General features: G+C 46.6%; 2 protein-coding genes across 2 annotated transcripts; both read right to left on the bottom strand.

Moving 5' to 3' along the window:
• Nucleotides 1–1,667: 1,667 nt before the first annotated feature.
• LOC136486062 (probable protein phosphatase 2C 73) lies at nucleotides 1,668–5,734 on the bottom strand. The gene is made up of 5 exons (XM_066482837.1): nucleotides 5,117–5,734; nucleotides 3,580–4,083; nucleotides 3,303–3,420; nucleotides 2,993–3,216; nucleotides 1,668–2,514 (listed from the first exon to the last, which is right to left on the bottom strand). The coding sequence occupies exons 1-5, from the start codon at nucleotides 5,291–5,293 to the stop codon at nucleotides 2,074–2,076; spliced, it is 1,464 nt and encodes a 487-aa protein (XP_066338934.1). The 5' UTR covers nucleotides 5,294–5,734; the 3' UTR covers nucleotides 1,668–2,073.
• A 608-nt stretch (nucleotides 5,735–6,342) lies between these two features.
• LOC136486060 (F-box/LRR-repeat protein 3-like) lies at nucleotides 6,343–10,168 on the bottom strand. Its single transcript, XM_066482836.1, has 8 exons — nucleotides 9,370–10,168; nucleotides 8,799–8,927; nucleotides 8,440–8,544; nucleotides 7,958–8,351; nucleotides 7,753–7,882; nucleotides 7,382–7,676; nucleotides 7,038–7,289; nucleotides 6,343–6,679 (listed from the first exon to the last, which is right to left on the bottom strand). Exons 1-8 carry the CDS (start codon nucleotides 10,075–10,077, stop codon nucleotides 6,620–6,622), a joined length of 2,073 nt encoding a protein of 690 aa, XP_066338933.1. The 5' UTR covers nucleotides 10,078–10,168; the 3' UTR covers nucleotides 6,343–6,619.
• Between the last annotated feature and the right edge of the window lie 2,779 nt (nucleotides 10,169–12,947).

The following is a 12,947-nucleotide window of genomic DNA, read 5'->3' as shown; positions in this document are numbered from 1 at the left end:
TGCAGGAATGGGCTGAACCACACCGTCTGTTCAAGAGAATTACTTACCCCTCCAAAAGAAGCTGATTTTTTTATCTTACTAGGTGCTAAATTTATATACTGTAATGTCGGATGGCTACTGGAATGGAAGGATCTGGGCTACGAACATGCTACATGGGAACTTGAGTCTTCATCTTCAAAAGTAGACAAGGTATGCCATGAAAACATTTATTTGTGTTAACTACCACACAACAACTTCATTCAACAAGGAAGTGACAATGATCTATACATTTTCATCATTTAGGCTATATGCTCATCTCTTTTTTAGTACACCACAACTAATGAGATTTATCAGTTTCAAGCAAGCTTGTTTTTCTGCAGTTGTCTGGTGACGTTGCTTTCCTAGGGTACCTCACGCAGATATTGAGCTCTGTTAGTTCCAACCAAGTTTTGTTCTTTCTGTTGTCTAGAGAATAGTCCATTTGAACTATAGGTTCAGATTGACCCTGTGGGATTTCCTGTGAAATCCGTTACATTGTTACATTCTAAACATGTCCTAGATTGCTTAAAGATTTCACAAATTTTAGTAATGGTGCTATCCATGTGCTATACAGGTAAAGGGGGCATATTTAAGAAACACCACACTGCCAGATGGTTGTCCTCCTGGTTGAAATGATGACCATTTGAGATTACTTAACCCGCTTCATAGGTTCTGCCACAATTCTCGTACTGCTCGTTTCGTCAACGATCAGGTAAAATTGAACTATCTAAATATTTTAGTCACCTTGCATGAAGAAAAGTATATTGACGTGTTTTGTTGCCACCTTTCCTGTGAAATCTCTGTTACATTGTCACATTTCAAGCATGCCCTAGATTCCTTAAAGATTGCACAGTTCTCAATAATGATAAACTATCCACGTGCTATACAGATTAAGAGGGGCATATTTCAGAAACTCTAGAGACTGCCAGATGGCTGTCCTCCTAGTTTAGATGATGACCATTTGAGATTCCTTAACCACTGAAATAAGATATAGTGGATAGTGAAAAACTATAGATTCTAAAACACAGCAATTGAAACTTTGAGATGTTTAGAATGGTGGGAAGAAGCCACGGGAATCTGAGCAAGCATAGCAACAGAGTGAGAGCAAAGATTCTTTTCCTTGGGTTGGAGTGGAGTTTTTATTTTCTATGTTTTGTGCTGCTATGATTTGTTTTCCTTTGGAATGTAACTAAAATTTGTTTAAATGCATGAGCATTATTACTCTCCAAGATTTCAGAATTTCATAATAGGCTCCATTCCAGTGCGAAATTCAGATATGTGTATGATTTGTAAATGCCGTGTCTATGATTACCACGCATAGAAAATGCCATGATTTCAAAAGTATGCAGAGTAGATGTGTCCTGCACCATATAAAAAAAAAGCTCCAATCTTTCAGTTTTTGTGCATGACATATCTACATTAAACTCTTAATATTGTTTCCATGCAAAGATTAAACATATTTTTTACCTGCGCCTTAACCAGGTGATTTGCCGGCGCGCGCGAGGGCGCGCGTAATGGACTAGTTATTATTGTTATAAAATACCAGGGTTAAAAATGCATGCATACATGTCCCATCTTTTTAAAATGCATCACACCCGGTTGCCACCCCACAATGCATCAAGCAATGATTTAATCATTAAATTTAAGAATGAAGAATGAGTAACCATTCCATAGATCGATCATATTTATATGGTGTCAGAAACTAATCTCACCAACAAATTACAGTTACAGCACACGCAAACGGCAAACCCTTGACGGTTCACGCAATCAGTCACGCAATGTTAAGTAGCAGTAGTATATCTGTCTGAAGTCACATTCGAGCAGGATGAACAACCATTCAGCCAGCCAGGGAACGATGAAATGCTACTCCTGTCCATGTCACCTCATCCGTTTCAACAACCTGAATGCGACTGGCCATTACGCCAATCAAATCCTAGAAATTCCTTTTCAATTTGGCTGCCTCGCTTCCATCGGTCCATGACCATGCACGGATGAATTTACGTGTACCGGCCATGAAAACGATGGACTCCCTTCAATTTGGCCAGGGATTGATGATCAATCCCGCTCCTCGCCGTCGTCTTCCTCCAGCGAACTCGACCGCCTCCGCCAGCTCAGCACGCGCCCCATGCGCGGCAGCCTGATCACCGAGTTGGCCCGCGCCACCCCTTCCAGCGCCCTCCACACCGTCGCCCCCTCCTCCGACGACGCCTCGCAGCCGCCGTTACTCAGAGCCCTGCGGAAGCTGCTGCCCGTGAACGGCACGGCCGCCGGCTTCACGTCCTCTCCTGTGCCTGGGACTCTGAGGCTCTCGTCAGGACCACGAGAGGCCCGGTTCAGGTAGAGGCACACGACGGCGCAGTCGTCCACCATGGACGTCGGATACTTGCGCCGCCACGCTCGGACAGCACGGTCGATCAGCTGCCTCGCCGCCTTGGATGGGTCGCTCGCAGATGACACGAGCTTCACCACCTCCTTGTTCGACAGCACGTCCCAAATCTGCAACAGGTTTTGAATATTGCAACAAAGGAAAATTCAGATCTTCAGCCTGTTCGTTTGGCTATGGCTTGTCGTAAACGATCGTAAATTTTCAGCCGGAACAGTATTTTTCTCTCACACAAACCAGCCAGCGGTACTTCTTCACGAACCAGCAACTATACGAACCGCCAACCGAACAGGCTACAGTAAAAGTGTAAAACCATGTCATCTGAGACTTTTGTCTATTGTGTAAACAAATCATTATCAGCTAAAACTATCATGGCAATAATAAATACTACGACAGTGATATGTCTAGTTTCGGTTAACAGTTTCTATTGTGGGTCTAATCTGAAAGGGATTTATGCTATTCTGTACCCAGATCATTCGGAATAGTTGCATGCAGGCCTTTCTGATTAAAGAAACCAACGACAGTTAATGGACTGAAAGTGACAGGAATCTGAAACTGCCAATCAAATAAATGATCACATTTTTTTATTACCCCGTCAGTAGCAAGCACCAAGAACTCATCTTTCTCAGACAGTTTCCTGCAGTAGACTTCAGGTGTGCAGATAAGGCCATGGTTCTTCAGGCAGAAGTCACCGAAGGCCCTTGCCATGGCGAGGCCTGGCGCATCCTGATCCGGCAGCCACATCCTGGGCACGTCTGGCTCGTCGTCCATGGCGAACACTCTTCCCTTGCAGTTCAGAATCCTTGCGAGCTCACCTATTGCAAGTGTGCATGAATGCAAAATTCAGACAAGTGTATTCAGGTGTGTTAGTAGCCGTGAAATGAGAAGTTTTGATGCTCACTTGGAAGATCTGGCTTCAAGTCAGTGGTGAGCTGGACGGGGATCAGACGGTCCTTGCTGTCACGGGTGCAAAGGACAGCGCGTGAATCGCCCAAATTGGAAACGATCAAGTGATCACCCTGTGCATAACAAGGACAATACAGCTGAAACATGATTTCCTACAGCTAGTAGTTACAGTACAAGTAAATCACTGAGCATCTATCTGACTTTCCAAAGGAATCCAAATCACCGAAACATGATTTCTAGTTCAGCTAGTAGTTACAGTTCAGAATTAGTACCTGCCTAACAGCAGCGACTGCAGTTGTGCCACTACAAATGCAGTCGATTCCTGAATGTTGCCTCAGCTCCTCATCCACCTGCTCAAATGTCTTGACGAATATGTTCTTCCAAGTGGACAACAGCTGGCTCTCATCGCTGGGATCATCACTGAATGAGCTGCTATCTGACTTGTCAAAGGAATCCAAATCTGTGTTGCTTGAGGGATCCTCTTCAGTTCTGAGCTTCAAACTATTGCTTGAATTATCTTCTTCAGGTCTGAGCTTCAAACTATTGCTTGATTCAGCTTCTTCAGGTTTGAGCTTCAAATTATTGCTTGAGTCATCTTCTTCAGGTTTAAGCTTCAAAGTATCGCTTGAGGAGTCTTCATCTCCAGTTTTTGGTGTCAAAGCAGAGGCTAGTTTCACTGGAAGGGTGTCACGGACATGGCGAGCGACTTCCCGGCCAAGAGGGCCATGGCCATCAAATACCCCGCAGAATATGTGGCCCTTGTTTCCAGCAAAGTCCTAAGCATCTTGATACAATTGCCATACATCAAGATCAAGCGAGCCCTTTTAGTTCGCGAAATTTGGATTTTGGGGCTACTGTAGCACGTTCATTTTTATTTGGCAAATAGTGTTCAAACATGGACTAATTAGGCTCAAAACGTTCGTCTCGCAATTTCCCACCAAACTGTGCAATTAGTTTTTCTTTTCGTCTACATTTAATGCTCCATGCACGGGCCGCAAACATTCGATGTGACAGGTACTGTACCAACTTTTTGGAAGTTGGAGTGGAACTAAACAAGGGCCGAATCGTGTGTGTATGAGAAAAAAAACAATGTACTTGCATTGAAGATGCTATAGCTTTTAATGTTCCGGCCCAGGCAGGTCCATGTACAATGCAAGCTCTCAGGGCCTTGTTTAGATTGTAAATTTTTGCAATCGGGACACTGTAGCACGTTTTATTTGTATTTGATAAACTTTGTTCGATCATGGACTAACTAGACTCAAAAGATTCGTCTCGTGATTTACAACCAAACTATGCAATTAATTATTTTTTTTACCTATATTTAATGTTCCATGCATGCGTCTAAAAATTGATGCGATGGAGAGAGAGTGAAAAAACTTGGAATTTGGAAGTGATCTAAACAAGGCCCAGGAGTCAGGACACTGGTGGTGTGGGCAATTAAAGATGGTGAAGTACATAATTCCAGGTATGCCAAAAAAATCTGTTTTTTCCTTTCTACTGACATCTCTCTCAGGTTTTAAGGTTTCAATTCTCAGCAGCCGTAGATAGATCCGGTGCACTTTTCTCGGACTAAAATACAACTCGCATTGCAAGTTGCAACAACACCGCGAACAGCTTGCATATTGGCAAAACACACACACAATATCCCAGATATTTCAGTTTTCTTAATTGCTATCATTCTTCCCTTTTTTTTGTTGAACATTGCTATCATTCTTCCTGGTTGGACAAAATCAATGGTGCAAGACTGCAAGGAGCTACCAAGTTGCAAGCAGAGAAGAGAGAGAGTGGAGGGAGGGTGAGGTCATGCACCTGGCAGACGGTCATGGCGTCCTGGTTGGCGCCCTTCCATCCCTGCTTGGTGTGCACGGAGACGCCGGCGCTGGCCCACAGGTGGTGGTGGAACGCGTCGTCGTGCATCCATGGGAAGCCCAAGCCCTCGTCGTCGTCCAGCTCCCCTGCTGCCGCCTTGCTGCAGCAGATCCCCATTGCTGCCTATGCTTGCTTGCGCGTGAGCTCCGTCCTCTCCTCTACACGACTACCCCAAGCAAGAGCAGCAGCTAGGAGTTGCGGTGGGTTAATTAATAAATTTATGTTTGCTTCATTGGTTGGTTCGCAGGTGTGGTGGGGGGCATTTAATGACAGGACCGCTAGGGTAGGGCAGCGTATGACGACGGACCATTCTATACAGGGATCCGTCACCTATTGTAGTAATGATGAAGCTTCTTCTGCTTCTACAGGACGGACGGATGGACAAACAAACGGACACACCCTGCTCCAGCTTCAGCCTTCAGAAGTAAAAGGGCTCGAGCAATGCAGCAGCTGCGCTCTGCCCTGGGCGCAACGGCGAGCCATGGCGGAGGAGCGACGCAACCCGGCAACAGCAGATGGAGATGCCATGCATTTACTCCTCATCAAGGGACAAGGGTTGAAGGGCACGGACGGGACAGGAGCATCGGCCACAGCTACCCGTGGTTGGCAACGGCAATGGCAACTGTTTGTCCGGCACCAGCGTGATGCCTGCGCCGCACCGCCCATGTCGCCTCGCTCTCGCTCCTGCCAGCGGCTTCTTCAATGCTACTAGCAGCCCATGGCCATGGTCACGGTCACCTGCCTCTTTACCTATCCATTGCAAGTTTGCAACGCTAGCTGCCCCTATCTCTTCAACCTGCCATTCCTGTCTCACCCTGTGCTTTGAGTTCCATGGTCCCGTCCGTGTGCGTCCAACACTGACTCACATCGGACTTGACCAAACTCCAGCACCCGCAGAGTTTAAGGATCAATGCGTCTCCGTCTACTATCGTCTCCTCGTTTGTTTGAGAGGATACGATATGACCAAGCAGAGGTGTTGCACCAGATCCTGTATGGCCTATGCAACCAGCAAGCCACTTCATTCAAGCACTATAAACGAGCGGATATCACCTATATCCTTCATTCTGTTCTTGTATCCCAAACAGAAAATAAATGCAATGCGAGCCACTTCATTCCAGCTAATCACAAACATAAATACAACAGCCAACAAACACACGCCATATCTATGGCACTAAATTCCAGAACCATTTTCTTATCAACCAAAACCATCACTTCCATGTCAATAATTTTCCTTCATCTTACAAATATTCTATACAGCCTGACTGCTCCACAGAAATATAATGTACTCCCCAGGCATGTTCACCTCACCCAACAAAGGTGGGATTGGGACTGGGACTGGGACTGGACCTACTCATCTAGTATACATACACCTCTGTGGTAACAAACCCATCCATCCACAAGATGCATGCCCTGCTTTCCACGATAGCTACACTTGAGGTCTTCTCATCGTACAAGCACATCTTGGGACTGTTGCTTCCATACATCACAAGGTTCCACCTCAACCTGCACAAGGCCACACCTGTTATTAGACATAAGACTTTTCCAGGCTTGTAATTCTAGTAAGAACAAATCCACTCAACAGTCAACAGATATAAGACAACTGTGCTATGCTCTTAGGCATTTTTTTAAAATGCCATCCATAAGCAAATCATGATTTGTGCGTTTTGAAGCATAGACAAAATCTTGAAAGTTAAAAAAAAAAATCAATGCACAGCACAAACATAGCTTAAAAGAATCACAACTTTTCTGAAGCAAATAGTATGTAGTGTTTTCAAGTAGCAAATCAGGCAAGACACCTAAATGAGTTGGTGAACACAAGGGTTTAAACCTGTGTAAAGCAACCAGGGGAGTAGTAGAATACCTTGAATGGTTTATCGATCCACTGGAAAACACAGCCGCGTGCCTCAACATTTTTTATCATATGAGCAGGCATCTTGGATTTGAATGCTTCGTGAACCTTCACTTTCGTCAAACAACCACAAACCATAAGAGTAGCCATCAAGCCATTAGGCGTTATACCCGCTAAATGGACGATGGTCATGTTCTGCAAGCCAGATATGCTAGAAAGGGACAGAAGTCCGATATCGGTGACTGAACAATACGACAAGTTTATCTGTGATGAGACATAGATGGTATTAGCACAATTGCAGAACATACATGGTACCATCATATTCCAGTTACAGTTACAGGAGAAAAGGATAATACCTGACGGAGGCTATGAGAGAACTGGGAAAGGTAAAGCATTCCAACATCATTAATCTCAAAGCATTTCTTAATATCAAGCTTGGAAAGTAGCCTGCACCCCATTGCTATTTCTGAGAGCCCAGTGGATGTAATCATGGGGCAGCCACGAATCTCCAGAGTATTCAGCTTTGCGCATTTTGAAAGTGAAATCAGTGAACGGTCTGTTATTTCTGTACAGTAGGATAGATTGATACACTCTAGCATTGGACAACCCTGTGCAATTTGAATAATTCCATCATTACTAAGGCCTCCACACCTGAAACAGAAAATATAAGTTAGTTTACTGACAAAGAACCAAACAAAGAAAACCACAAGGCATGTCTAATAATGACCTGTACAGATCAATGTCGCAGAGTTTTGGGCAAGACCTTCCAATGTGGGTAAGACCTTCATCACTAATCTTCAAGCAAATTCCAATTTTTAGACTCGAAAGTTTGCTGCATCTGGCAAGAGCTTTCAATCCTACACAAAATATATCCAGAGTCAACTTTATGTTCATCTGGCAAAGAATAATTCAGTAGCCAGTTCAGTAAGTACCTTCGTCATCCAAATCACTGTCAGTAAGGTCCAACTCTTCCAAGTGAGAACAGTGCTTCCCGATCAGTTGGAGTGCTCCACTGGAAACACGGCTACAAGACTCCATCCTCAGAGAGATGAGGGAAGTGCATGAACTAGTTATGGCCGCTAGTGAAACATCAGTGATATTGCGACAACAAGTAATGTCCAGCTTCAGCAGGTTCTTTAGTCTTGACACGGCTAAAGAGAGTTCTGTATCCATCACTCCAGAGCACTTGCTCAAGCTTAACTCCCGTAAAGAAACACAAGAGATTCCAATGGCTTTTAGTGCATAAGCCATGAATTTGCAGCCTTCCAGCTTCAGGGTCTGCAGTTTAGGAATCTTCTGGAAGCTTCTCACCATAGAAGGAGTAACCTGATACATGAAGGATGTGAATTAAGCTGTGAGGGCTCAAGTTATGACCAGGTGATACAATAATACGAGTAGATGATTAGCTACTTACAGGACAGCAGTATGAAAGATCCAGTTCCAATAGATTGGGTACCGACTTCACTATGGATGAAACTCCCACGTCAGTGATATTCTGACACAGAGACATATCAAGCACCTGCAATGGTGCAAGCATGCAAGTTCAGTAATAAGCAGAGCTTTGTGCTACTATGAAGACTGTTTTTTTTTAATTATCAAAAATACATATTTTAGTACAAGTGACTAGTTCAGACAAGGCATCTAAGGAGTTCAAAACCTAACAGTGTAAGATCAAGCGAGATAATATCACTATAGTGTTTGAAATGAAGCTGATGTGTGATTGCTAGTAACAAGCAAGTCAATAAAAATGGCAAATTACCATGAGCACCTCACCTGTAGTGATTTACTGCATTCTTTGTCAAGACTATCAAGAGCGACATCATCAATTCCAATACACCCCACCAGTGTCAACTCTTGAAGATTGGGTAGCTTCATGATTGCAGGAAAACTATCCTTTGTGATCTGCAACACAAGATACGTTTCCATTTTATTATTACTCCAGCACAATATGATAAGTGGGTCGGTAGGCACAGGCACAAAGCTGCAAGAGAAACTAGAGTCGGCTACTAGTACCGCTCTGCTGATCCATTGTTGCAAAGATGATTTGCCATGTTTATAGATAAGAACGCCTGCAGATCAAGAATACTATACTACCTATACACTGAAGTGGTCCAATGCCCTAAGCACTAACAGAATAATAAATTAGATTGAGCAAATATGTACTAGTAAGAAGCAAAGGGAGTAACTGAAGCCCATTTTTTTTAGGGAAACTGAAGCCCATTTTGCTCCGGTGAATTAAAGAGGAACCTGGATGCCTTATCAAATCAACAAACGTACTAGAAGGAAACAAAAGATAGAATCATCCAAGAAACAAGCAGAGCACCAAAAAAACCTGAGCGCTCACCATGGTGTAGGAGAGATTCAGGCTGGTCAGCTTCCTGCACTTGAGCGCGAGGAGCTGGATCCCCAGATCCGAGACCCCAAGGCACCACTTGAGCGAGAGCTCTCTCAGCTCGGTGCACACGACGGCGACGCATCCGAGCCCCATGTCAGTGAGCGGCTTCCACCTTGCCAGCGAGAGCCTCCTGAGCCCCCTCGCCCGCCCCACCTCGGCCGCGGCGGCGTCCCCGAGGTCGACCCCATTGGAGAGGTCGAGGTCGGCGAGGCCCGGGCACAACGCGGCGAGCGCGGCGACGCCCGCGGCGCCGAACCCGCGGGAGCGGGAGAGGTCGACGGCGCGGAGGGCGGAGCAGGAGGAGACGGCGGACGCGAGGGCGGCGTCGGGGACGCGCGCGCAGAGGGAGAGGTCGAGGCGGGTGGCGCACGGGTACCGCGCCAGCGCGGCGGGCAGGAGGTCCGGGCGGAGCGGGCGGACGACGCGGCGGTGCCGGGACTCCGCGGCGTGGCAGGCGCGGGAGGCCAAAGCGAAGGACTTGAGCGCCCGCGGGTCGGCCTGGGCCACGCGGTCCAGGACCAGGAAGAGCAGCTCGTCGGCCAGCGTGTCGAGCGGCGGCGCGACGGGGGTGGGGGTGGGGGAGGGGGAGGGGGAGAGGGAGAGGAAGAGGCGGCGGCGCTTGGGGTGCCTGTGCTGCTGGGCTGCTGCCGCGGCCATGGAGAAGGAGGGGTGGGCTTCTTGGGACGGCGGACGGAGGCGGTCTTGGTGGCTTCTTGATCCGGCGTTGGTTGCAGGGATGAAATTGGGGGCTGCCGGCGATGGATGACATGGGCAACGACCCCCCTAAGTAACCAGGCGCGTGAGATGTGAGGAGAGAAGATGACGAGACTGCCCCTGGAGCGTGTCGTACTGGGGAATACGCTGGCTGCGCTGTGTTTCCGTATTTGCCCCTACTCTCCTGCTAAGGAAAGTCTCCATCAGGGGTACTACGGTAAATTCGGCGGCCGTATGGAATCCGGTTGGACGGGAGGTACGGTACGGCGGGTGTACTCGGCGGGGGCAGAACGGGAAAAAGGGAAGTGAGGCAGGTGGGGAGGGGGCGATGCGGGGGAGGGGAGGACACCAAGGACTGCAAATCGTACAGAGTACAGACTGGTGGTGCGGACGGGTACGAAACGTCAAAGCCAAGCGTACCGGGTGCTAGGCCTACCCGTTAAACAGACATGTGGCCCCGCTGCCCCCACTTTGGCATCTCGCGAGAGAGTGCGGGACAGGCACGAGTAGTTGTTGCTGACTGGTGGTCCCGTGCTGCCTGGGGACGGCTTTTCTTTTCCCGTTCCGTGCGGCGGGTCTGTGCAGGCGACAACGCATATTTCCCTTCCGTCGTCTTGTGTGGGCCCCACCGGGCTTTGTATGGACAAGCGCCCACGATTAATTGACACCGGGGTATTAAAAACACAGACAGTTGCAAGTACTGGCACACAGACTTTGAACCGTTCTCACAAACAAGCCAAAAAAAAAGACAGAAGAATAATAAAAATCATCTGGTTTGGTATTTAAAACATGTGGCCAGTTGTAAATGCACTTTCAAACAAATATTAGGCCTGCTCGGGGTGCACTTAGCCCTTGTTTAGGCCCCGTTTAGTTCCACCCAAAAGCCAAAAATTTTTGTATAGTAACCGTCACATCGAATCTTGCGGCACATGCATGAAGTACTAAATGTAGACGAAAAAAAAACTAATTACACAGTTAGTCGAGAAATCGTGAGACGAATCTTTTAAGCCTAAATAGTCTATAATTGGATAATTTTTGCCAAATACAAACGAAAGTGCTACAGTAGCCAAAAGCCAAACATTTTCGGAACTAAACACGCCCTTAGTTAGACCCCAAAATCCAAAAAGTTGCTACAGTACCTGTCACATCGAATATTTGCGGCCCGTGCATGGAGCATTAAATGTAGACGAAAAGAAAAACTAATTGCACAGTTTGGTGGGAAATTGCGAGACGAACGTTTTAAGCCTAATTAGTCAATATTTGGACACTATTTGCCAAATAAAAACGAAGGTGCTACAGTAGCCCCAAATTCCAAATTTCGCGAACTAAACAAGGGCTTAACAGCACTTATTCGATAGAGCACTAGTACTACGTCGGTACGGCCTATCTAGCGGTGGACTGTAGTAACCAGCAAGCTCGGATCAGGGGGCATCGGCTCACTGCTCCTCCTACGATTCTCCTGCTGTAGGATAGGCATTGAGGCGAGGCAACAAAAAGCGAGGAGAGAGATGTAACATCTGATATACTTTCGAAAATCCTGATGCAATACTTGCAATATATGTCTGAAAGCACATGGAGCACTTAAAACATGCATATGAAACGCTTACAAAAACAAATGAAAACACTTAAAAACCATTGTAAAACATACGTAACATCCAGATAAAAACACTTGCAACATATATGTGAAACATATACAGCATCCAAATAAACACACTTATAACATATGTCTAAACAAACCAGATGAAACATTAGGAACATAACATTGCAACATATGCAACATCCCGATTTACTCTTGCAACATCCGTATGAAAACACTTGCAACATACCTCTAAACCACCTGAAACATTTAAAACATACGCTTGCAACATGCGCTTTCAGCACAATGCCACCTTGCTACTTGAACGAATGGACGCTCGTCGTTGTAGAGGTCGACGACGGCGCATGGAGCTCGCTGGTGCACCAGCGGCGCGGCCCTCCTGCAGTTCTCCAACACCTACTCGCGGCCGTCGGCGCGGCCCTGTTGCTGCTACTCTTGTGCTACTACTCGCTCGACTGCAGTTGTCCAGCGCCGTCCGCTCATAGGGGATGGGGCGCGTCACAGCCCGTGATGGGGTGCGGCGCGGTTGGGGGAAGGGCATGACACGACGTCGCGATGGGGACGCGGCTGAAAGGTCCTAATGGCTAGAGGGGGGGTGAATAGCCTAATAAAAATTTCTACAACAACACTTAACAAAAGGGTTAGACAATTATGAGGCGAAGCAAGTGTTGCGCTAGCCTACTCAAAATGCAAACCACCTATCACAATTCTAGTTTAGGTAGAATCTATTCACACAATAGCTATGACACTACTCTATGTTAGTGTGCTCTCAAAGGCTAACTAAAGAGCCACACCAACCAACCAAGCAAGCTCTCACAACTAACTACACTAAAAAGCTTGACAACTAGTTTGCGGTAATGTAAAGAGTGTGATCAAGAAAGTCATACCGCCGTGTAGATGAAGGAACTAATCAATCACAAGAGTGAATAATAATGAAGACCAATCACCTCGGAATCAAAGGATGAACACAATGATTTTTTATCGAGGTTCACCTGCTTGCCGGCAAGCTACTCCTCGTTGTGGCAATTCACTCACTTGGAGGTTCACGCGCTAATTGACATCACACGCCAAAGCCTCAATAGGGTGCCGCACAACCAATACAAGATGATGATCACATAAGCCACGAGCAATCCACTAGAGTACCTTTTGGCGCTTCGCCGGGGAAAGATCAAGAACCCCTCACAATCACCACGATCGGAGCCAGAGACAATCACTA

The sequence above is a fragment of the Miscanthus floridulus genome, chromosome 10 (genome assembly GCF_019320115.1).
Source record: "Miscanthus floridulus cultivar M001 chromosome 10, ASM1932011v1, whole genome shotgun sequence".
Taxonomy (NCBI): domain Eukaryota; kingdom Viridiplantae; phylum Streptophyta; class Magnoliopsida; order Poales; family Poaceae; genus Miscanthus; species Miscanthus floridulus.
The sequence above is the reverse complement of the archived record's forward strand: the minus strand, read 5'-3'. Positions and strand labels throughout refer to the sequence as shown.

What these genes read in the sequence shown, in the direction of transcription:
- LOC136486062 (XM_066482837.1), bottom strand. Translation starts at nt 5,293, where the DNA reads ATGGGGATCTGCTGCAGCAAGGCGGCAGCAGGGGAGCTGGACGACGAC. An exon ending in ACGCCATGACCGTCTGCCAG is followed by an intron (nt 4,084 to 5,116) that starts GTGCATGACCTC and finishes CAAGATGCTTAG; the next exon opens with GACTTTGCTGGAAACAAGGG. An exon ending in CAGTCGCTGCTGTTAGGCAG is followed by an intron (nt 3,421 to 3,579) that starts GTACTAATTCTG and finishes TGTTATGCACAG; the next exon opens with GGTGATCACTTGATCGTTTC.
- LOC136486060 (XM_066482836.1), bottom strand. Translation starts at nt 10,077, where the DNA reads ATGGCCGCGGCAGCAGCCCAGCAGCACAGGCACCCCAAGCGCCGCCGC. An exon ending in AATGCAGTAAATCACTACAG is followed by an intron (nt 8,545 to 8,798) that starts GTGAGGTGCTCA and finishes GCACCATTGCAG; the next exon opens with GTGCTTGATATGTCTCTGTG. An exon ending in ATCTTTCATACTGCTGTCCT is followed by an intron (nt 8,352 to 8,439) that starts GTAAGTAGCTAA and finishes TTCATGTATCAG; the next exon opens with GTTACTCCTTCTATGGTGAG.